The 25,737-nt window shown below is 43.0% G+C and overlaps 1 protein-coding gene across 1 annotated transcript; it reads right to left on the bottom strand.

Moving 5' to 3' along the window:
• Positions 1-1,200: 1,200 nt before the first annotated feature.
• On the bottom strand, positions 1,201-19,949 carry ZBTB21 (zinc finger and BTB domain containing 21). Its single transcript, XM_056498373.1, has 2 exons — positions 19,679-19,949; positions 1,201-9,348 (listed from the first exon to the last, which is right to left on the bottom strand). Exon 2 carries the CDS (start codon positions 9,333-9,335, stop codon positions 6,159-6,161), a length of 3,177 nt encoding a protein of 1,058 aa, XP_056354348.1. The 5' UTR covers positions 9,336-9,348; positions 19,679-19,949; the 3' UTR covers positions 1,201-6,158.
• Between the last annotated feature and the right edge of the window lie 5,788 nt (positions 19,950-25,737).

Genomic DNA, 25,737 nt, shown 5'->3' with positions numbered 1-25,737 from the left:
GTAACTTTTAATAATTCTGATTTGTTTCTTGAGTTTTATGTCAAACAGAGGCTTTCTTCTGTGAACCCTTCTAGCAGAGGTCAGTCTGTGCTGAAACAGTGATGGACAGAGGACTGTGTGCCAATATTAACTGGATGCAGGAAGAGCTGGAGGAGTTCTGATCTGAGAGAACTAAATCTTTGGGGATTTAACTGGTCAGAGAGCAGCTCTCCACCCCCTCTTTGCCTTTTCCACAACTCCCCTAACCTGTGAGGGGCAGGGATACCCCACAGAGGGACAGGCCACGAGCCCTTTATCCCCATTAAATCTTCCTGAGCTCAGAGTGCCCTTTTAACCCTGATCCAACCATTTGTTCCACCTGAGCCACTGCCCTGCTCCCTGTGCACACACACAGTGACACACACAGTGACAAGTGATGGGGTAAAAAGTGCAGGTGAGTGCTCAGCATATCCTCTGTGCACATCTTATCCTTCCCACTGGATATGTGGTGTCCCACTGACACCATTCCTTGACACCCAGGCAGGGATTTGCATGAAACTTATGGGACATTGAGACCTTGTCTCCTCTGTTAAATGTGGGTGAAACTGGTCACTGGGGCCAACCACACTGCACAAGGCAAAAATGGCAAATGTGGAGTCCAAGAAATTGAGAAAACTGGCCCAAGTGTTCTCAAAGACAGGCCACATCTAATGTGAAGAGAGGAACTGAGTAAGCCCCATTCCCAAAAGATAAAAGGATCATTCTCTGCTTTACAGGAATCCACACACTACATTCCCACACAGAAGGTTTGGAAGAGGGAAATTCATGCAGCAAAACTGCTTTGGATGAGAGCACTGCAAAATACCAGGAACATTTCTGTGTCCTTTCAAACATCTGTCTCAGTCCAATTTTAGATGGAGACACTTCCTTCCACAAATCACTGATTGCACATGAAGCAGGATTTGGGCTGTGCTCAAGTTTTTAAGAGATTGTCTGGAGAGCAGTTGGTTTTCCTGTATTTTCCAGCAAAAGGTTCCACTAGTGAGGCATTCACTAAAACAAACAAACCCCCATTATTTTAGTCATGTACAAGTAGCACTTACATCCAACAAACAGAACAAAAGATGCTCTTTTACAAACTCACTTCCTACCCAGCAGACACGATGGTTTGTACAATAACACCACCCTCTGCCAAGTGATTCCAGTAGAAGACACAGTGACTCAAAAGGAACAAAGTGTAAGTTTATTGGACGTCAACATTTCTTAGTCAAGATCTAAGTAAAGAAAACACACAGTAGAAAAAGTTGTACAAAGCAGCAATGGATTTACATTACATTAAAGAAAAAGTTGCCTTAAGCTATTAAGTCTCAGTCCTAAAAAAAGTAAAAACCCATCCTGGTGTATTGAACAGATATAGAATGTATAAGGTATACAGGATTATAAACCCAGAGTTGCTTGTCTTACCTCTATAATCCTTTAAAATGACAAGTGATTTTGTGTGACTAACCAGAAAACTCTCTAGAAAATATATTGGATAACTCCAATTTCTAGTAGGAAACTATTCCCCTGTACCCAAGTACTTAAAGTGATCCCATTTTCCTGCTTTTTAAAAAGGGGACACTGTCAAGAATAAGCCTTAAAAGATGAACTTTCTGTGTATTTTGTACTTAACGCTGCAAAAGAGGGTTTGTTCTGGTTTTCTGTACATATTTGAATTAAAGCTGCTGCTGCAATAGTGGGAAGTCTTTAAAAGGTAATGTGTACCACTGAGAGACTGGAAATGGAAAAAGAGGATCGAGTCCTTTATTCTGGAATAGTGAGAGGAAAAGCAACATGAAAAATCAGCTCAACCCACAGAATTCAGTTACACTTTTCAGACATGCTCGCAATAACTGAGGCTGCCCATAATAGGATTTCCATGCCCAAGCAGCTCAAGTGTTATGACTCAATTTGGTTTTAAATTCTTCAATATTATTAATATAAAGTATGTCCATTTTTCCATATCCAGCCTTTCTCTTGATAGTGTCCCTTTTCATAGAGCAGTTACAGTACAGTTTTTCACAAGTCATTTTAAATAAACAAGAATCAATAACATTAAAAATACTATCAGGCTGTGTTCAGCAACAACAGAAAAAAAAAAAAAAAAAAAGATTTTAACACTGATTCAATAACAGCAACACTAAAAAACCCCAACCAAAACAAACAAACAAAAAAAACCTCCAACAAAAAACAACCCCCTAAGCTTGTTTTGATTTTTATCTAAATCTTCTGGTAGGAAAATGTAAACAATTTTATTGAACAGTATAGGCACATGCCAGATTACAGGCTCATGCCACATATTTGCACCCTCACTCTTAGAGCCAAAAAATTAGGCATAGTCTGTCCTTATCCCATGGGAGGAACTCATTTTAACACTGGAAGCTTGAAACAGCAACAGAGAACGGGCAGAGCTTTGGAGCAAACTCACACGTCCCGCTTGGGGAAAACAAACATCAGGCAAAAAACCCTCCTGGATGTTCCTGCCTAAACAGGAAACACAGGCCAGGCCTCTTAGAGCTGCTTGGGGTCACAGATAACACAAAATCCCATTTTTGAAACAGCCCAGACAAACTCTGGGGCCACCACTTCACCAGGTTATCTCCTCCATCACTTGCCACGGGGTGTTTCACTCTCCCAAAATAACCCAAAACTGAGACAACTTCATTACTGGATTGTGTGTTTTGCTGCCATTGCTCACTCTCAAGGCTGGTCATGGTCCCAATTCAGCAAAGAACTTGCACAGAATAATTAAAAAAAAAATAAGATAGGCTTAGAGGCTTTGCCAACACAGTGCCTGAAAGGAAAAAAAAAAAGTCCCAAACCAAAATACATTTCATGGCTCAACACTGCTCCCCTGAAATGCAACACTAGTCTCCACTCCCACTGAAGCAGGATAGTTCTCTGAGATTTATCTGATAGGTTATAAAAATAGCAAAAAAAGGACAGAATTATAGATTCTAATCTATATATTAAAACATCTGCACATTTCTGTCACAAATTTTAGAAAAAAAAGCAAAACACTTTTTTTATATTTAACAAGACCTCTAACTTTGTGTCACTTCAATACACAGCTATAAAATTAAACAAAATATGATGAAGACAGGCTTTTGTATCAATAAATTTGCCTTTTATTTTGGCTGTGGCCAAACTAGACACTCTTCAAAAGACCTTTATTTATAAACAAGCAACTAACATTTTTTTCTCATAATTTAAATTTTAAGACATATATTAAAGTTATATAAGTGGAAGCATATTTATTCCGTATCCTCCAAAATAAACACTTCTATCAAGGGCTTTTTAAGATACTGTATAAAAGCTAATAGAAAACCAGAACTGCTATATAAACATCTCATATTTAAATTTTAGAGATCCTGAATTCCTTTACTAAACAACAGGAACCAAATGTAAAAAACAAACAAAAAAAAAATCACACAGAACATGCTCAAAGTGGAAAACAAAACTTAAAAAACCCCCCAAAACCCAAAGCAACTGAAGAAAAACTTAGGAGGCTACTCAGACCAAAAATATTTTATGGATTCTTTATAATACCTAGTACAATAGGAAAAAGGTCAGGGTTTCTTCAAAGATGTTGCCCAAGGTTTTGATTTAAAATGTGTAGAATTTATCATCATAGCACAGAGCAGAATCCCAGCTGGAAGTGAGAAGACTGTGACCCAGATGAGCTGGTTGCCACCTTCCTTCAGAAAGCACACTGAATTTTAGAAGGCTATAGCTCAACTTTCAGGTTGTTGTGCAGACAAATCACTGGGGAAAACTTAGGAACCATTCTACAAAAACACATTTGTATTTTATACACACACATTTCTTAAATATATATAAAGGGTACTTAGCAAGGCTTTATGTTTTTCTGATTGTTAAAACCAGGTTTAAGTGCAATAACCATTTTATTCTGAAATTGTTTCTGGTAAGAAAGAAATTTATAATCTTATTAGGTGGAATAAAAAAGTCAGTAACTGGAAATGTCACTATTAAGCAAGTACCTTGTTTTAACTGCAATGCCACTGAAAGAGTTTAACTGATACTCAAGCAAATTAGCCTAAATCATACTCAGCCACAGTTTGCCTGAAAGAGGACAAAAAAGAACAATATGTTACTTTTAGAGGTGTCTAGTAGCAATTTTAGATTGCAGTAAAAACTAAGCAGAAGAGGCCTGAAACTAACATTGCAATTTTTTTGGTAGCTGAAAAAAATCAGGGGTCCATCCTGAGCTGATTCTTTCAAACTTAATTTACAGGAAAAATAATTAAATATCTGTTGGGAGAAAAAAAAAAATGGTGGCACACTTGGCTTTCACTGAGAAAAATCTGGTGTGTGCCTAAGGGTGCCCATCCTCAGATTCTTAGAAGTTACATTTGTGCTTGATTTTGCTGAATCTCAGCATCAGCTTGCAGTTCTACCTTCTGAACTTAGGATACTGAAAAAACAGTTACACACATGGTTTCACAGGGAATTCCAGCCTCACTCCTGCTCCCCCTGAAACTGGTGACCCAACTCGTGCTGGTTTCAGTGGACACAGACTGGGCTCTGACTCAGCAGTGTGGAATTACATCCCCCTTCTCCCAACCCTGCAGGGGGAAAGTTGGTCAGGATCATAAACACTGTTTACACCATTTATGTTCACTCTAACCTACCACCCCTCCACTAAGTTTAAATTCTAGCAGAAGAATTTCTCTCTGTTGGTTCACCTCCTACTTCTGGGTAAATATTTCCTTGACTTACAGAAAAAATTGGACCCTTACTACAGCTCCTGGTAAATATGTGTGATCCTACTTACACTAAATGCTCCAGTTGCCATTTGAGGTAAAATAATGGAACCACACAGAATATCTGCAGCCCATTATTACCACAATTTTCAGCGAATTGGAAAATTGCAACACAGTCACATATGATAGAAAGCGGCAGAAAGAACTACTCTAGATGCATTGTATCCATAAAACAGTGATTGTAGTGTGATTTTCTCCTCTGCTTTGAGCTGGATATGTACGCTTAATACAAATCTCAAATACATACTTCCTTATTTATACAGGTGTCTATATAAATATTTACATTTTTAGGTTTTGTTAAAACATATCTTTGTACTCATGGCTGAGCTTATTACTTGTGTTTAGAAACACAACTCATCTTCTGTCCCTTAACGAGCTCTCTCTTGATTTAGTAGTTATACATTCCTTTGTAGTTAAAATTACAAACAGTTGTACAAATAGTGGAAACAAAACTGTGAAACTTGTTTGACATCATTCAACCCCAGTTCATGTTATAAACAGTACCATTTGCATTATGATGGCTGTTACACAATGACTTCAGCTACCCAAGTATCCATAGGAAATTAGTCTTTGGGACAATATATAAAGCAAAGTACCCCCTCTCTCAATTTTCCTTAGAAAGTTATAATTAAATGGCTGAAAGCAGGCTTGCTGCTACTTCTTATATAAAATCTTAGTAATAATATTGCTGACTTTAGATTCTATTTTAATTTGCACAAGTTCCATACAACAACAAAACAATTCTATGTTCCCTTAAAATAGCAAACATTCGTATCCAATAACATCAGGATTACTCAAACTTGAGGTTTATTTGTTATTGCTAAACGTTTCTAAGACCTAAGTCAATACAGCAAGACACTCCATCCACTTCCTCCCAAACTACCAGTGCATGGCAACCACTTACATGGAGCTTGTGTGTATTGGTTTCTTTTTGAAAAACAAATTATGACATTGGTTGCAGTATTTCACTACTATAAGCTCACAATTAGAATCCAAATTGTTGTTTCTCTTTCATTTAATATATAACTTCATATATAATACACACGCACACACCAACATCACGGGATGAAGATCCATGCATACAATCCAGATGCAATTGTATTTCAGTGTCAAATGAAATAAAATAAAATTTATTCTGTTACTATTAGATCCCAGACCACAGTACTTTAAATTACTCTGCTTCCTACCTACTAACCAAGTTATAGCTTTCCCTAATCTCCAAATCTGAGCAGCATCACAAACTCCAGATTTTCCACCATCCTCGTTTCGACCCTCCTAAACTTGTAGTCTATGTGGCACGCCTCTGAGATCCTGAACACAGCCCCCCAAACCAGCCCTGCAGGGGTTCTCTTAAAGCTAATTGTGTGTCTGTTCATGGCTCCAGAGACTGAAAGCCGTCTTGAAAGTCCTGTGGCAGAGTTTGCACATGTACTGTCTCTTGAAGGTGATTGCCGAGAGCGGCGGCGCGTGGTAGAAGAGCGTGTCCGACTCCTGCGGCACGAACAGCTTCTCAGCACTACTGGAGCTTTCCGGCAGGCCCGTGGGGCTGTCGGGCTCCAGAGGCTGGATTTTGGGGAGTGGAGGGGGCGGGGGTAAGGGTGGGGGCGATGGGGAATTAGCTGGTGGACATATCTCAGGCTCCTTATTTGTGGACTCCTCGGCAGCCTGGGACATGTGAGACTGGAAGTGGCTCCAGAGGCGGAAATTCGTTCGGAAGGCCTTGTTGCACACGTGGCAAATGAACGGCTTCACCGAGCACAGCAGCTCCTGGTGACGCTCCAGCTGCTTGCGCAGCGTGAAAATCTTCCCACACTTCTCACAGGGCCACAAACTGGGATCTTTCTTGGAGACTACATCCTTAGGTTCCCTGCTTGTGTCAGTGACCTCGTCCTCTAAATCATCTGCAGGCTCTTCCTTGATCTGGATTTTAAACTGCTTGGAAACACTTAAGTCTTCAGGCAGGCATGAAGAGTCTTCAGAATCAAAATTGATTTGTTCTGACGAATCGCTGAACACACCATCCTCCTTTGCAGCAACAAAATTGTTCATTTTATTGGATTCCGACTGTGGAGGCAGCCGTGACGAACTGGTGATTTCTCCATTGTGATCCATGAGAGGCAAAGAAAAGTTCTCTGACGGAGCCATTGTGTTCTGATTGTGAACCTCAACCTGATGACGCCAGATACTGAAGGATGATTTGAAGGTGCGCATACACTCGAGGCAAGTCAGCTTCTTGTACTCACACTTGCTTTCATGCTCGTGCTTCAGCTCTGGAGAAGAAAACCTAAGGCTGCAGTAAGGGCAGACAGTGGCGTTTCGACAGAGTCTCTCATGGTTTCCCTGTTCAATGAGTGAGGAGAGCTTGGCATTGCACAGACGGCACTGATAAACCTCCTTGTTTTCCACTGGGTTTTCAAGATGAATGTGATCTTTCTGCTTAGGAGCCTTATTCCCCCCAATGGGTTTCTCCCCAGGGTGCATTTTTATGTGCTGTTTGAACTGGGAGAGGAAACGATAAGCTTTCCCACAGTAGGTACAAATATAGGCTCCTTTGGTTCTCGACCTCAAATTCCTTTTGATGACTTGTTGTGCTTGTGAAGCAGACTGGCCCTGAAAGCTCTGCTTGCCACGTCTCAGTTTCACAATCAGAGCTTTTTTGATTTCTCTCTCCCTCACAATATCGATTAGTTTTCTTTGGAATTTTTCATCCAAAAGGGCATGTGAACTGGAAGCTGGTGAGGGATTCTTCACAATTCCATGTTGTGTCTGGCAGTGCGTCCACACTTTGAAATTGGTGTGGAATCTCTTGTGGCATATGTCACAAGCATAGGGCTTCTCTGGATTGTGATACATGTTAACATGGCGATGAAGACCTGCTGTTGATCTGAAAATTTTAAGGCAGTGTTTACATTTAAATTTTTTATTTGGTCTCGCTTCTTCCATCTCGCTGTACTCATCTTTACTGACATCAGAGTCAGGGAAATCGGCATCAAGGTGCGTGGGGCTCGAGCCTTCCTCAAAGTTCTCTTCTGAGCCAGGAGAACCCTGCTCATCCGCCTTCAGCTTCTTGAACGGTAGCCTCCTATCGTCCTGGAACCTCCTTTTGGCTGGAAGCCTGCTTGGTTCCTTATGGCCGTCCTCAGCCTTAAAAGCAAAGTCTTTGTTTGCCAGTGCTGAAGCATCCCCCACTGTAACCCGTATGATTTCAGCAGGATCTGAGAGGGGGCTGCTGGGCTCAGTTTTGATCCGCACCTCGGCGAGAGGGGAAGCGCCCTCCCGCTCCGTAGACTGAGAGGCACTGAAAGACCTAAGGCGATGTGGGTGCGCGACCTGCGGCTTCTCGTCCGAGGCGGACTTCTCCGATGACTCCTTCGAGGATGACTTCTGGGATGCAACGTTAAATGTCTTCTGGGAATCGTTGGTTCCCGGTGAGGAGCACGAGGATACCTGTGCAGGTTTTAGGTCAACAGAAGGTGAGTAAATAGGAACCTGGCTGTCCATGGACAGTGACCTCCGAAGGAGGCTTTTTACAAGGGGCCCACTTCTGTCAATACTTTGGTTTTCTGGGCCAGACCCACTAGATGGGATTACCAGCCCCAACTTGGAGTAGTAGAGCAAATTCCTGTCTTCCCCTTGACCATTTCCTTTTCCTGCCTCTCGTAACAAAAACGTGGATTCTGCTGTCCCACGCAGAGACAAGACTGGTGGACGTGGTCTTTTCAATGACATCTCTGCAACTTTTCCTCTCAGAAGCTGAGCACTGCTTCCTGGATCACCACCTGCCATTTCTTTCTCTACTAAAGACATCTGAGGCAGCACCATGTTCCTTTTCACTAAAGCACCTCTGCTCTGATCCTCCACAGTTGCACAAGTTTCATGAACCTTTGTATAGCTCACAGGGCTTTCTTTCAGCCACCTCCTTTCAGTCAGTGATAAATTGTGAAGGGTTTCAGTTGGTTTTGTTACCTGTGGTCTGCTGCTAGCTTTGACAGCCACAGAGGGTGAAGGTTTAGGAGTATGGCTTAAGTCATGCTGTGTCTGATTTACGCTTTTCGCTTGTGCTTCAATTCTGTTCTGACAGACGATGACGCTTCTTTTCTGAGAACTACTTTCATCTTCATCTTGATAGAGTATTTTTTTCATAGGGCAAGAAGGAAAAGGAGCTTGAGGACTCTTGGAAACAATGTTTGTAAGAAAAGATATTCCAAGACTGTAGCCCAGTTCTTGCACAGCTGCGAGGCTGCCTTTCTCAATGAACAAGGATGAAGAATAAATGTAGTTCAACACATTATCAAAAGCATCTGGCTCACAAAAGTCGAGCTGAAACACTGACTGAGACTCATTCTCCTTATTTGTGAACAGAGTCTGGAAGTATTCACTGCTGGCTGCCAGAACATTCTTATGAGCTCGGAATTTCTGGTCTCCTACGATCAGCACAACGTCACACAGCTGTCCCTTGAGACGCTCCTCATTCAGGGTGCTCAGGAGGGAAATTGCATGTGCTGGATTTATGTAATGCAAGAGCCCCTCCATGATTCTGACGTCCCTGAAAAAGAACAACAACAACAAAGCTGTAGGTTGCCTTACATGAACTGTTAGAGACAAAGTAAACACATCTCCTGTACTTTGTAAACCCGCTAAACCACCATCACACAGCGATTAAAGGAACAGCTTGTGTGGAGGAAAGGTTTGGGAATGAAAACACCACTGGGAGCTCCAAAAAGGCACAGGCATGGGAAGAACCAGCTCATCTGTCCACTTTCAAATATCATTTTAATTGTTAATCTTACATCAAGAATATTACACCTAACTAACTGGGGGATGGATGGATGGATGGATGGATGGATGGATGGATGGATGGATGGATGGATGGATGGATGGGCTGTGTTCACCTCCTGTAATACTGCTCTCCACAGGGAGGAGCAGTTCAATCATTTCACTCTTGATCATCTCCTTTTCTGCTTCAGCTTTATGAAGATCTATCTTGACAACTGGATTGATAAACCCTTGGATCAGGTATCTAAAGCTTAGTTATAGCAACTCACCTTTCTGAGGCTAAGCAACCCTGACAGTCTCCTGCTGACTAGATAAATTAAGGGGGTTTTGTTGTCATTTTTAATAGGATGATGGAAAGGGCATTAATACTGGGAATGGAGAAGGAAACAGGATTATTATCTGTAATCTAAATGCATCATATTTACTTATGCTTAATAAGTGCTGTTAATACCTCCTTCTAACTGTACGTGTCACTTAAAACTGCACTGGCAGGATCTGGCTTCTGGGAAATGTCAGTTTTCACTGAAGTGTGCCTGCATTGCTTTGCTCAGGATAAAAAGCAATCAGAGAACTGAAATCCCTGTTTCATTCATTAGCATTAGAGCACTTTATGCCCACAACCCATATATCTGAGGAACAGTTACCCTTGGCTGCATCCAAGAGTACAATAAGTACAAACTAAGCTGCAGTGCAGAAATCTCCATGATCCATATGCTTCAAAACACAGTCCACTCCATACTGCAGGATGTCTTGATAACTCAATATACTGCTCCTGATGAGAGCTTAACAAAAGAAGATAACCAGGTTTTAAGTTAAAGAACTTCTGTAGCAGGAGTTGCAATTTATATATCTGTGCACAAGAACACACACAAGAGAAATCAATTATATTAAGTTCTCTTATTTTTTTCATGGACATACTCCACACTACCTCCATATAAAACAAGTCAATGATGTGTCTGTTAAAAGCAATTCTCTTAATTTTACAGCTTATTTGAGGAACCACTTTTCAGTTTCATTTTTACACGATATATGCAACTACAACAAAAAGGTTTCACTGTTCATCAGCTTACAAGCAAAACTGTAAAGTCTGTTAAAATAAAAATAAAAAAAAACCAATACTGAGAAGCTATAACCCCGTGGTTAATAAATGAGGATGGTAAATATTAAAACTAATGGGCATAAATAAGTGATCAAAATAATTGGTATTATTGAGAAATGACTTAAAGGATACTGCATGCAGTGTCTCAGGGCACTGATCATATCAAGGACTCAGCTACCATTTCTACACCTAGAAATACCAAATGAGTTCATAGTGACATGGCAACAGCAGAACCTGAATGCTATTTCCTCACCAGATCAGTCTTTACTGAGTCTTTCAGTATTTCATAAACACTAATTTATCCTTAATTCACCTTAGATAGCTATAATACATCATTCCCCCACACCTCCATCTATAAAAAGCAGTGCAGTCAATCTTAATTTGAGAAAGCAATCTGGTTTGTTTTGCTTTCCATGTTTCACTTAAGAATACTGGGAGGATGGAGGTGGTGGTGTGAGAATGGTGGCTCATTATCCTCCTCCTTTGTGGATGCCACTGCAATTTGAAGTGGCAGAGTGTGACTGGCCCTAATCCAGTTTCATGGTCTGAGCACCCATTAACACCTACAGAGTTATAAGTGCTCCAGGAGGGCATCTTTCCCTCCACCTGGAAGAAAGTGAGTTTGCAAACTCAAGCGATTCCTCTGGGATGCAAGCTGCAGAAGGTAAATGGAGGTAGCAGATCAACAGAGTTTAGGAAACTTTAACTGTGGTGTAGAGATACCCAACAGAAGCTGCTGCATAACCCACACTTCAGTGACACAATGGAAATAGAGTGTATTAGTCAAATGTTTTGAAATACTTTAAAATCTTTCATTTTAAACTGCTTGGCTCTTATGTTTTTAAAACTAGCAGAATAAACAGCATGTAATTACTATGTGTTCCTCTGCCCACATAACACAGCAATGCAGTATAACCAGTAGCAAGTGGTGTAAAATCTGCAGAACTAAAGCAGAATCCAACAGTCACCATCCTTCTGGCCAGTTTCCTTCTTCATTCCTACAACAACTTCAGTTCATCACATTAATCACTGCAGACATAAACATCCCTCCCTGTCAGGCTCAGAGCACAGGGAAGGAGGCTCCAGTGCAATGTAACTCTGTCACTAACAGTAACCAAGGCAGCGATGTACACAAATGGCAAAGGACTAAAACAATCCTCCAAAGGCAGTTTTAATCCTGGTATTTCCTAATTCAAGCACTTGACTTTCAGTTTAATAGCTTTAAACACAACAGGCAGAAATTAAATAAACAATAGCAAGAAACACACCAGAACTGTTTTGCAGAGCCATTTAAAGACATTTACTCAAATAATTTGACAGCCTGAAATACTTAGAAGAAAAAATCAACCCAAAGAATACCTGAGGCAGAGTACAATGTGTTAAAATTTCACTATATGAACACTTTTCAGTAACAAAGTTGATCCAAGTCATCCCTGCTCTCTTGTGTTCATCTTACCTGCACACTGCAGGTCACTCCTCCTTCAGCTGTGCCACTACAAATATTTGCAGGCCTGTATGACGTAGCAGAACAGACAATAAACAAGCCCTCAACAACATTTATTTTCAAATGCTGGTCAATTTTTATAGTAAACCACATCAGGAACTATTGCATTGGCATAACTGAAGAGGCAGCAGTAGGAACAGCCATAGGAGGACAAGAACTGGCTCCCAAAATCCAGGGCTTGGCTGCCTGTGCTTAACCCCCCACACAAGTTTTCCTGGCACTATGTGTAGGTACACAATACAAAATTTGCTTCCAGGTGTTTGGGTACTCCAACTTCTCAGCTGTAGATTGTTTTGTGATTAGCTACCTAAGATCTTTCCTCCAGATAATCTGCTTTTATTCTCTCTCTAACCATTTTTATTTTCCAGCCACCTTCACTACTGACTGGAAACAAAGTTTTCTTCTTTTCTTCCATGATGTTCAGGTGACATCATGGAAACAGCAGGAGTACATCAGAAAATCTCCCACTGTTGTATGCAGGTGCCTCATGCCACAGCAGCTTCTGGTCCTCAGGTGGAACAGTGACTAAATTTAGGCTGCAGACCCAGGCAGGGCCAGTGCAGCAGGAACCTTCGGGAGGCTAAGAGGAGATTTTAGTGTCAGCCTTCACAGAATCACAGCATGGGTCAGGCTGGAAGGGACCACAGTGGCTCATCTGCTCCCATCTCCCTGCTGAAGCAGGGTCACCCCAGAGCACACGGCACAGGATTGTGTCCAGATGGCTCTGGAATATCTCCAGCGAGGGAGACTCCACACCCTCTCTGGACAATCTGTCCAAGTTCTCAGTCACTACACAGGGAAGAAGTTCTTCCTCATGTTCAGGTGGAATTCCTGGGCATCATTTCTGTCCATCTTGTCCCATTTCTGGGCACCATGGAGCAGAACCTGGTCCATCCTCCTGACACCTCCCCTTTAGATATTTATACACATTAATGAGTCCCCTCTCAGTGATCTCTTCTCCAGGCTGAACAGGCCCAGCTCCCTGAGCCTTCCCTTCTAAGAGAGATGTTCCAGTCCTCTAGTTCTCTCCTTCAGCAGCCCTCCACTGATCTCAGAAAACAAGATTTCAAAAGCCAAAGTACCATATTTGGTATAAGACTGGTTTTATTTTATATTTTTAACAAGGACAGAATAAGATGCCTCTAGTACTTCAAAATAACTTTTGTAAAATAAAAGAAATCTCAGGAAAGCTCTTCACAAGGGAAGAGTGAAAAAGTTTAATCTTAAGGCCAAACAGTTTCTTGATCTTCAACAGCAACACTTCCCTCTGAAGTGGAAGTTCCCCTTCCTTTCCTCTGCTCCTTACTTTCACATCTCTCCCTCCCAGCCCTGTGCCCCTTCCTTTCACCAGCTCTGCTGCTCATTTGATCTCCCAGTGACTTGATTCAACTCCTTAAAATTAAGCAGGAAACAAACAGATTAACAAAATAATTCCAGATTTTTAGATCTATTTGCTATTTTCTAGTACGGGGAGCTTAATCAGCTCACTGAGAAGTCAAATGAGCATCAGAGTTCTAGCAAGAGAAGCCATGCACCTGCCTATTCTTTGTCAGGAAGTTGCTCCATCAGCTTCCTCCATCTGAAATTTCACTTTTAGAAACAACAGAGCCACCGACTTTACAGATGAAACTTTACAGACATAATCAAGCAGATTCTATTATGTGTGGTTTCACTGTAACAGCTACACCCTCAAATACATGAGAACAAAGAGATGTTGATGTTGCCTTCTGATTTCCATGATAAGGAAATCATTGTCAGCTAAAGCTCCATTAACAGCATGCTGGGGGACAGTGGGAAGATGATGTTCTGAAACCCTCAATGAGATGCAGTATTGCAGCAAGGAGGTGCCAGGGATGTGAGAAAGTGCAGGTGGAAGCAGAGAACATGATGATGGAGGAGGAAACACAGAGGAGACAGAGACTGAACAGGGGTTTAAACAGGGAAAACACACAAGAAGCATGGCAGGGACAAATCCTCTGAAGAAAGCTAAGAAATGTGGATTATAAGACTCAGCAAAAAAATATAAGTGACCTCCTGGAGCATCCCCTGGAAAATGCAGGAATGTTGCATTTGAGTGCTTTCCTGAGGATCTGATGGCTCTGACAATTCAGGTGCTTTTTCAAACACCAGAAGAGTAGAAACTTCCCTTACTTGTCACACATCCAGATGAAAAAGGAACCTACACTGCTTCAGCTTCTACTCAAGGACCCTATGCTGGATTTTATGATTGAGTTTGACTACAGTTTATAAAATGTCTCTTCTCCCATCAACAGCCTTTGCAACACAGATACTCTCCCACAGCACATACAGATTTACAAATCCCCCTATATATACCCCCAAAACCTTAAGAAAAAGCTACAAACCCACACAGGAATATTGTTTGCATTTCTATAATTTCTATTTTCTATCTAAATACTTAAATAATCTCTAGCTGCAAGTTTGGGGATTCTGTCTTCCTGGGTTTAATGAAATGAGATCTCACTGCTATTGCTATTTTCCACTGCAGACAGCACTGTGAACTTTCTCCATGAAGAAAAACCTTTCTCATTTCCAAAAGATCAGCAGCACAGAGACTCACTGGTAAGAAGACAGGCATAAAATCAGATAAATAACATGCTTGCTAGTGTGTGAAATTGATGGACTAATTTCTACTTAATTTCTACCTCCACACATATAAAAGCAGAAATTAAAGGACAGAAAAAGAAGAAATTTTATAATCATAGAATCACAAAATGGTTTGGGAAGGGACCTTAAGGATCATCCAGTTCTAACCCCCTGCCATGAGCAGGGACACCTCCCACTATCCCAGGCTGCTCAGAGCCCCATCCAACCACCAGACCTTGAACACTTCCAGAGATGGGGCAACCTGTGCCAGTGCCTCACTGTAAAGAATTTTTTCCTAAAATGTAATCTAAGCCTACTCTCAGTTTGAATATTCTGCAGTCTATTTTGCCCTATGCTATAGACAAATAATTAGCAGTTACCCTGACACAGACATGAAGTTAACTTAGAAATCAGAGGCTACTATTCACATTCAGATCATACCCTCAGTTTCACGTTCTGACACTTAAAATAGCTCCCTCTGACGTGCAGCTAACTACAGAATGTCAGAGCACAAAGCTCCTCTTGTCATTCCCATTCTTGTTTACAGCCCAGCAGCAGCTCAGGGTGCAATTTCATCTTACTCAGAGCAGCCTAAGGAGGGATTGCTCCTGCAAGGAGCAGCCCGTGTCTCCTCCCCCTCCGAGGAAAGGCTGCCTCGGAGCAGGGAGCGGATCCAGCTACAGGATGGAAGGGACAGGCAGGGAAATGCTGGCTGGGAGCTCTCAAAGTTCTTCCTGAAACACTCAGTGAAGATTAAACCACACTAAACATAATTTGGTATTTGTCCTGGTCTCCCTGCTTCGACTGAAAGGTGTGTAACTCAGCCTCCAAATTGCTGTAAACTAAACCAAAACATTAAAAAGTTTAAAAACACCTTTGTCTAGGAGATCTTCATCTTTCATTCCCTTGAAATGTTTGTTTTGTAATGCAAAATACAAAGCAACATTTGCTTTGTAATGTTGCAAACAAACTCTGATGGGACAAGTCTGAAAGGCTTGACAGCCATCAAAGTTAAACACCTACAGAAATCTCATCCCCAGAAATACTTGTCATTTTTTTAGTAAGAGATGTATGAAATTTGAAGAATTGTAGACCAAATGTGCACACTATGTGTACTATTTCTACAGGTTGACTTTATTGTTTTATTGGCAATGCTGAGATATACTTATCAAATGGAATGTCATCTGTTTTACTAGATGAGACACATTAACTGGCCTAATTCACAATAAAAACTCCTGTACATATAGCTTTTAATTTTGTTGGTGTAGTAAAAATGACAAACCCTAATTGTGGTTGTATTTCTGTTACTATAATGGTGCTTTTTACAGGCATGGTGTATTTTGGATGAGAAGCCTCATATCCATGTGCAGTACTTTTCTATCAACAGAATAGTGTTTACACTAAGGTTTCTTTAAGAAAATGAGACATGAGAGGGAAAGGACATAAACTTAATCTGGAAAATGCAGAATATAAAAGCTGAGCCTAAAAACTTGCTGAGTGAGAAAGTTATGATTTGGGGAATTCAGGTATCTTCCTCCCACTGAAGGGATCCAAAGAAAATGCCATTCAGCCATCACCAATACTGGGAAGATGATACAGGAAACAGGAAAGACAACAGCAACTTTACCTGAGTTTTACCTTAAGAGATTTATAAGCTCATGAATAGCATGTGGAAGATGTTCAGTTTACTCCAAGTCCACAAGCAACTGAAGGTAGGCTATGTTTCACACAGTTTAAAAAAAAAAAAATTTAAAAATCCAGCTCCATGAACAAGAGCACTGTATTTTCTTTACTCCTCAAAAGTATTTATGGGAATGGAGATGGTCATATTTTTACTGGAATTCCAGGAAATTTGGCCCTTAACCTCAACAGCTCCAGCACTGTATTCAGAGTGCTTGGTACAGAAAAAAACAAATTCCTTTATGTTATGACAGACTGTGTCAGTGCTTAGAAATCACTGTAAATCTGCTGCTTTTCCTTACATGGCTCTTAATTTACATTAAAAGGAGCTTTGTGAGGCATATTTACTGTCCCAAGTACAGTGTTCTGTAGAAGTGCTCTGAAGAGACTCACAAATGTGTCCAGAGCAGACTGTCAGGGGCTGGACACACACTGTGCCCTGTGCCAGAACTGTCCCTGCAGTAACCACAGCTTGTCAGGGGTTGATGAGAATGAGCTGCAGCTTAAATGTTATTCACACTGAGGTAGGATAAACCTCGGATAAAGAGATTAATGATCCTAGACAAAACATGGAAAAATATTTCTTCCTTTCCCAAAGAAAGTAATTTAATTGTATACAAATTACTGTCAAAGTAGAAGTTTTGTGGCATTTTAAAAAAAATGTACTTGGCCAAAGGATTTTTCATCACAGACTGCGTGGAAAGAATTTGCACAAGAAAGATGTCTCAGACAATCAGGACCAGGGGATTTTTAAACTTATGATGGACAGCAAGACTGATGAACTGATGGGGGTGGAGATGGAAGGAGCTTAGGAAGATTGAAGACTTGTTCAATACTTTCCTTCCTTGTTTATAAAATATGCCTAAACTGTTCCAGAACAGCAAAATACATAAAGTAGTCAACAAGAAAAGACAACAGATTTATTTTTATTTCACTGCTGATTGAAAGAAAATACAAGAGGACTGATGTCTTTAATATTATCAGTAGAGGAAAAAAATGGAAATGCTACAGTACAAAGGGTAATATTAAACTACAACAAATATTTGGGAAGGAACCCCCTCTGCACAGACACCTATTTTAAAGCAGTGCATATTGCAGTCTTTCCACTTGCAGCAAATGACTTTGCTGCTTTTAAAAGACTTTTTTTGCTTTCTGTGGACACAGATTTCAAAATGAAGGCTCTCAGTTGCTCAAAAGTTTAATGAGAGCTGAAATTGTTGCAACTGCAGCATGTGACTCAGAGCACAGCTCCTCCCAGTGCAGAACAAACCTTCTGCTGATTACAGCCCAACTTCCTCTCCCCTCTGAGTCCACACTTGGTCACACACTGAAGTTATCACCATTTTGCAGATAAAGTCAATTTCAAAACCATGAAAGCTACAGAGGGTTGGTTTTTAACATCAACTGCTTCACACATCCTGAAGCTCAAAACAACTTCAATACAGTAAAAAAGCTCAAGGCTTTCTGTGAGGTTGTCCTTTCAACTACAAATGTTGACCTGCCCCTAACTAATTATGCAAAGTGTGATCAGCCCTCACTACAAAGACAATCAGAGTATTTAATTCTGTGTGTGCAAGTATTCTCTAGCATCACACACAAGGAAACACCCCATCAGCTCAGAAAACCTTATTTCTTAGCAATACTCAGCTTCTACTGATCCAGAGGGTTCTCAGTGTGAGATGGATGTGTTAGAGTATCATCACCCTGGCACTTGGAACCTACACAGCAGGAGCAGGAGGCACAAAAGTTCGTATTTATCACTGAATGTACATCACAAAAAATAACTTTGGGAACTTCTTAAATGCTGCTGCCTGTTTTATATTCAGTAAGAATACTAATATGTGCCAAAAGGATAAATTACATTGAACATTAAAGCAGAATCAGGAGAGCTCACAAGTGGTAAAATCCCTAAGGAATCCTGGTCTGGCTCTGCAGCTGAAAACTCCAGAGGTTCTAATTTGTGACACCTCCCTGCAAGCTCCTATTGGGAACATGTAAATGACAGTTCTTGAAATGGTCACCATCCAGGCAGGATGGGTGGACTTTGCACAGGTAAAAAAATATTCCTAAGAATAACTCTACACATCTGAGAGAAAGGGATGTTGGATGCCCTTTCACCCAAGAGATGGCCACATAATTTGGGGTTTTTTGATAAAGGTTTATAAAAATAGTCGCTTAAATTTGCTCCGAACTTCCCCTCAAGAGGATCAGCATAACGCTTGTGGAAAATTTTAGTCAGAACACTTTTGTCAGTTTGAGCAAAGTCAGAACAGAACACTAAACCTACACATAAAACAGTACTAGATATACCTGCAGTGTGTGCACTTACTACTCCTGATTTAATATCAAAAGACTTATTGTACAAAAACACATTTTAAAAAAATCTAGCTTTACATTAATTTATCTAAAATATTAATTTTAATTTAAGTACAAGATATTCAGTGTATTCACAAAAAGCTTTGTGATTGTGTAATTCATTATCACAATCTCTTCTTGCATGTACACCCTACCTGCCTCTTACTTCCACTGGGAGTCCAACTACAAAACAAAGGAAGAGCTACTAAAGCAATTACTATTTAATTATTAAGATTAGCTTACTCGGCACACACACATTCCACAATTATTTCCTGTCTAATAGTAACTCCTTTAACTTTTTCTCCTGTTTATTTACACAAGCATCATCCAATCTGAGCACAACATCAACTTGGACTTTACAGAGGATTATAGTGAAGTTCTCTCTGACAGCTGTGACCAGGTAAAATATCCTCCACAAATTTCTGCACAGGCACAGCCCAGCACTGAGATTTCCCCACCTGGCTGTGAAATGTGCTCTATCCTGCTGATGAATGATCCAGCCCAGGAATGCTTGGACCAGCAAAGCCACACTTTGTTTCCAGAACCACAGAATGGGTCAGGCTGGAAGGGACCACAGTGGCTCATCTGCTCCCACCTCCCTGCTGAAGCAGGGTCACCCCAGAGCACACGGCACAGGATTGTGTCCAGATGGCTCTGGAATATCTCCAGCGAGGGAGACTCCACAGCCTCTCTGCACAATCTGTCCACTGCTCGGTCACTGCACAGGAAAGTTCTTATGCTCAAGTGGAATTTCTGTGCGTTAGGTTCTGCCCATTGCCGGGCAGCGCGGAGCAGAGCCCGGTCCATGCTCTGACACCTCCCCTTTCTGTACTGACAGACATTGATGAGGTTTGGTACCTGCCTGCACTTAAACGCGGGGACCTCGCTGGGGGGAGACGAAACGCGCTCTCCCTTCCAGACACAGCGGGGAGGAGCCGTGTCACCGAGTCACGGCCCTCCCGGCGCCTCTCTCGCGTTTTACAGCTCGGATCGGAGCCGGGGAAGAGCCCGGAGCGGCCGGCGGAGGGGGAAGCGCCGGACCGCCGGTCCCTCACACCCCCCGGGCGGCCGGTCCTTCTCACCGCCGGTGCCCGGCGTCCCTCACAGCACCGGTCCCCAGCGCCCCTCACAGCACCGGTCCCTCACGCCCTGAGGCGGCAGGGCCCTCGCGGCCCTCACGCCCGTTGCAGCGGGTAACGGGCTCCTGAGGCGCCGCAGCCCAGCGAAGCCGGAGGTCGGCGCGCCGCTTCTCGCTCCCCCACTTCCTTCCTTCCATCCATCCATCCTTCCTTCCTTCCTTCCACCGCTGCCGGCCGCGCTCATGCGCCCTGCGCGCTTCCCCCGCGCCTCCCCCTCGGGGCCCGGGCGCAGGCGGGGCGGGCGATGTGGCGGCGGCCGCGGGCGCCTCCCGCCCGCTCCGTGCGCCTGCGCCGCGCCCCGCCAGGGCAGGGGGGGGAAGAGTTTCGTAACCGGCGCATGCGCGCGGGAGCCGCATCCCCGCTCGCTGGAGGAAGGGGGGGGAGGAGGAAAGAGGAAAAAAAAAAAAAAAAAAAAAAAGGAGAAAAAAAAAAAAACCACCTCAGAGTTACGTCAGGAAAAGACGGATTTGTGCGCGGGGAGACCCGCACGGCGCGGGCAGCCCCCGGGACGGGCGCGACACGCGGGCGCTACTCACCCTGTCCGCAGCCCCCCCCTGCTCGCCCCCCTCGGCGCCTCCGCTCAGGGCTCAGCCCGCGCTGCCGCCGCCGCCGCCGTGATTCCATCCATCTTGAATTTGACGTCATCCCACAACCGAGGGATGAGGTCATCGCGGGGAGCGCTCGTCACGTGCGCGGCGCCGCGATTGGCCGGGCCGGGGGGGAGCGGGGGGCGAGGGGGCGGCGCGGCGGGGGGGGGGCACGGCGGGGGGGGGGGGCAACGAACGGGGAAATGGAACCGGGGACGGGAACGGGGATCCCCCGAGCGGCTGCCGAACAGACCGACAGACCGCCTTCCACCGCGGGCAGCACCGCCCGCAGCGCCCCGGCCGCCGCCCTCAGCCCGCCCCGCCGCGGGGAAACTGAGGCAGCGGCCGCGCGTGTGAGGGGCGGCCCGGCATGGGGGGGACACGCAGGGAAGGACCGGTCAAACAAACAATGGTGGGGGTTCGGGAGGTGCCGCTGTGGTGACCCGCACCCACCGCTGTGCCGCCGGTGTTGGGGGGGGGGACACATTGCAATTGTTTCGTCGGGAGTTTTTATTGCGGTGGTTATTATTTTTATTTTGTGTTTTTTTTTTTTTTTTTTTTTTTAAGTGTAAAGCCCAGTGTGGTGTGTGAAGAAGCACCGTGCCTCGCCAGCCGCCCCCCCCACCCCTCACATTTCTGTCCCCCTCACAAGCCACCACTGTCCCCATCAAAAGTCACCCCTTCCCCAAGCCACCCACTGTCCCATTTGCAAGCTGCCCATTGAACCACTCACAAGCCACCCACTGTCCCCCTCAAATACCACCCGCTGTCCCTCAAAAATCCCCCCATTCCCCTCAAATACTACCCACTGTCCCTCAAAAATCCTACCATTCCCCTCAGAAACCACTCACTGTCCCTCAACAGTACCCCTACTCCCCTCAAAAACTTTGCTGTCCCTCAAAAATCCCCCCATTCCTCTCAAAAACCACCTGCTGTCCCTCAAAAATCCCCCATTCCCCTCAGAAACCACACACTGACCCTCAAAAGTACCCTTACTCCCCTCAAAAACCTTGCTGTCCCCCAAAAATCCCCCCATTCCCCTCAAAAACCCTGCTGTTCCCCTCACAAGCCACCCGCTGTCCCTCACAAGCCACCCACTGTCCCTCACAAGCCACCCACCACGCTCCGTTGCCATCAGGACACACATGCCCAGACCCCGGTGGCTTCTGGCTCAGGTTTTGTAACTGCTGCACTCGCTCGTCCCGATGCAATTTGAAAAAATCCTGATGGCCATTATCATTGCTTTAGGCTGGCTTCTCGCCGTGATTATCCGCTTTGAATTAAATACCTGAATAGGGCTTTACGTGTCAAAATGCAAGCATTAAAATAGAAATCAAGAATTACAAGATTTCTGTTGTTTTTGTCTAAAGCAAATCTGGCGCTTTATCTTTTCATTAGGGACAGCTCTAGAGATTAGCATCTAATCCCATACATGTTTTCAGTGTGCTTTCAGATATCCCACCTAAGTCACAAATACTGCGAGGCAGCTGTAGAATCCCTGGAATGTGTTTAGGGATGCGTTCAAACCTTTTTTTGACAAGGTTTTGTTGGAAGTGGGCTAAAACCCACATAAGGGAAGGCGATGTAGCTTACTGGGTCTGGCTCCTTTTTTTCCCTCTCCACATTTTGTGGGTTTCTTTTTTTTGTCATTGCTGGCTCCTTTGGTAGCTTTGGAAACTTGGGAAGCTGCTTGGGAAAGAGTAGGGTTTTTTCACTCAGGGACTCGTGCCCTGACACGAGCGTGGCTTTGGGAGCCAGCACAAAACCCCAGCAAAGTCTTTGGTGTTGTGTGGAAGAGTTCCCTGGTCTGGTTTGCTGTGTTTGTTGGGTGTGCAGACAGCTGCTCTGGCACAGGGGCTGCTGTGGTGATGGGAACAAACAACTGGGAAAGCAGTTGCATCTGTTCCCATAAACCAGTTTGTGCAGTGATCCTGGCTGTGCTGCTGGGAAGGATTTGGGGAGCTAACCTGAGCTTGGAAATCAAGGCCCTGATAATTTTTTTTTCTATTTTTTTTTCTCATTTTTTTTTCTCAGCCAAGCAGAAACTGGTCTTGCATAATTCCTCATCCGTGCTTCTCCAAAAGGGCCTGTGGCACAGATGGAGGATCTCTGTCCCAGAATTGCCCTGCTGAAAGGTGTTATTTCACATGTGTGTGTCTTGCTGTGCAGGTATTTATTACCAGTATTTTTAATTTGTCAGGTTGCCTAGTAAAAGTGCAGCCAGTAGAACAGAGCCCATGCAGTGGCTTGTATAATTCTGTTGGAGTGAGTCCAGAAGAGGCCACAAAGTTGATAAGAGGATTGGGGCACCTCCCCTGCAGAGATAGGCTGGGAAAGTTGGGGTGTTCAGCCTGGAGAAAAGAATGTTGTGTGGAGAACTCAAAACACCTTTCAGAATCTGAAACAACCTGCAAGGAAGCTGGAGGAGCTCTTCATCAGGAACTGGTGTGACCCAAGAACAAGGGGGAATGGGTACAAACTGGAAAAGGGGAAATTTACTTTACATATTAGGAAGGAATTCTTCCCTGGCAGGGTGGGGAGGCCCTGGGGTTGCCCAGAGCAGCTGTGGCTGCCCCTGGATCCCTGGCAGTGCCCAAGGCCAGGTTGGACACTGGGGCTGGAGCAGCCTGGGACAGTGGAAGGTGTCCCTGAAATGGCAGGAGTGGGATGAAATATTTCCAACCCCTTAACGTTCTATGATTCTACAGTTTTGTTGTTCTTACAAACAGATAATTTCAGAAAATTTTGAATGCAATCCTCCAAGATTCAGTGATTCAAAAGACATAATCTGGCTGTATTTTATGATTGAGTCTGACTGACTTGATGTTACTAAAGTTTATGGATTCCTTATATCCCTGTAAGTCAGATTTTTCTTGATTCTAATGACAGCTAGGGAAGGAATTCTTTCTGTAGAATTATTGGGGGTTTAAGTCTCTAAGTAGCTTAATTTTGTCAAATATACCATTCCCAATTATTTGAATGTATTCTGGTTCTTCAAGACTGACTTGTTTATGAAGATATTTTCCAACATTTCTAATTTTAGATGCTTTGATAGGGGGCTTAGTTTAATATATTTTTCATCTGTATGTGTGGTTGCAGCTGTTATTACCAGGTGCATGTTTGTTAAAGTGTAAGGTTTGTTCTCCATTTGGGGTATCCAATAACTGCTCAGATTAACTTTAGGTCATGCTTGCCAACAAGCTTTGTCACTGGAATTATGTTAAAAACTTAGCCCCTGCAAAATGTAGAATGTAAAGAAACTTTAAAGAAAATAAAGGATGATTATACACGGACGTTGTGAGCAAATTAACATGTAAAATCTAAAATACTTGCATTGGTTCAAAGTATGAGAATTACTAGTTTTTGTAGTTTAAATATTGCACTAAAGGACAAAGTAGTGGACTCTGAATAGTTCAGTGTTTTTAGCACTAACATTTTTAATATAAAAATAGTTGGAATAAAGTCATATCCTGGAGCTAATCTGTCTTTTTTTTTAGATCTGTAGTTTCAGCTCTTTTACATGTAGACACCCTAAAATTTCCTTTAATGAAGATTTGGACCTTGTGTGATTAATTTAAATCTAATGACATCAGGTTCTGTTCCTGCAGAGAACCTTAGAAGTAGCTCAGATACCCTGAGGCACTCCTCTATTAGCAGCTGGGAAGGAGTTTTGCAGAGAGAACTTTGGTTTTGAAGAGGGAGAGAGCAGATAAGGACAGAAAAGCTGCTTCATTTCAATGAGGGAACTTTGACTAGGTGGAGATGCTAACATTTTGCATCTTGGTAAATTTTCTTTGATTCTTCTGCCCATGTAGAGAGATCTGTTCTGTACTCTGGTGGCTTTGGGAGTGTGTCCTGCTGGAGCACCCTTTCCCCCTTGGCAGTGGGGCTTTTCCAGCTCCAGGCTTCTGTAATCGCTGTAAAAGGGGAAATGCAAAACCCCAGGCACAGGGTTTTGTCTCTTGTTCCTCACCAAATCCTCTGGAACTGATTATTGCCAAGGACATATTGCAGAGGGACATAATTAATCTCTGAGAAACTGCCTTCTGTCTTTCTGGCCCTGAAAATTTTATCAGTGGAACAAATGTTGTGGCTGTTACCCCATTCCTTCAGGTACCAGCTTCTATCCCAGAACTTCTGGGATGTGGAAAAGAGTTACTTGGGATCACAAACCACACTTGAATGAAGCCATTCCTCTGAATGCAGCAGATGTTCCTGGGAACTCCAGAGGTCTTGCTTTATTGATTCCAAATATTCTGCCAAAACTTAATGACTTGCCAAGATGCAAACACAGAATTTTCCACCAGTTTCTCATTGCTGACAGCTGTGCATGGAAAAGGGTGCCTGGATTTTTATTTATTTCTTTTCATGTGTTCAGATCACACTTCTTATAACAAATACTAGCAGGTAAGTAAGGACTCTTACTTTTTCTAGTTAAAACCTGTCACTTGTAATGAAAGTAGAGACACTTCCCAGTATTCAGAGAGAAAAGCAGACAGTGAGATGCACAATGAGAGCATTAAAAAAAATTGCAGTACTTCCATTAGTGGTGTGATACAAGGTACACAGACAAGACTCTTCCTGAAGATGTAAATTTTTTACCAGGAAAATTACTATAATACAGAATAATATAAAACTGCCTTCATTCCTGGTATTGCTTCTGAGTGCCAAGTCTTGAGTTTTTTTAGCTGTCAGCCTCATTCTTCTGCAAATAGCACAATCTAGTTAATATTTTCCACTTGGAGCCTACATGCAACAGCTCGGACAGGTTCAGATAAATGGTGCCAGACAGTGACTAGCTGGGTGGCAATATTAACCTAGAAAGCTGTTAAAAAGCAACAAAAACATTCTTATTTGAAAAGGTGATTGTTCCACAGGTTGGACAATGATTCAGAGACAAATAAACCACAGATATTGGTGCATGTTTTCTCTAAGTGGGCAGACAGTCATGGATTACTATGCTTAAAGCATAAAAAATCTCATTTGCAGCTAGTAAGGGGTTGCAAATTCGTGGGTATTTCTAAAAAACACGTTGATGAAAAGCTGCAGGAGCAACTGAAATAGAAAATCTGTCACAGCACAGCAGATACTGTGCAATTTTGTGTTAGCAGCTCTCCCAGCTCTGCATAACTTCAGCTGGAGTTTGGTGTCTGAGCCTTCTAAAATTAAAATCCTGAGTATTCTGATTACA

Source organism: Oenanthe melanoleuca, chromosome 1 (assembly GCF_029582105.1).
Source record: "Oenanthe melanoleuca isolate GR-GAL-2019-014 chromosome 1, OMel1.0, whole genome shotgun sequence".
Lineage (NCBI taxonomy): Eukaryota > Metazoa > Chordata > Aves > Passeriformes > Muscicapidae > Oenanthe > Oenanthe melanoleuca.
Note: the sequence above shows the minus strand (reverse complement) of the source record. Positions and strands in the feature narration are given on the sequence as shown.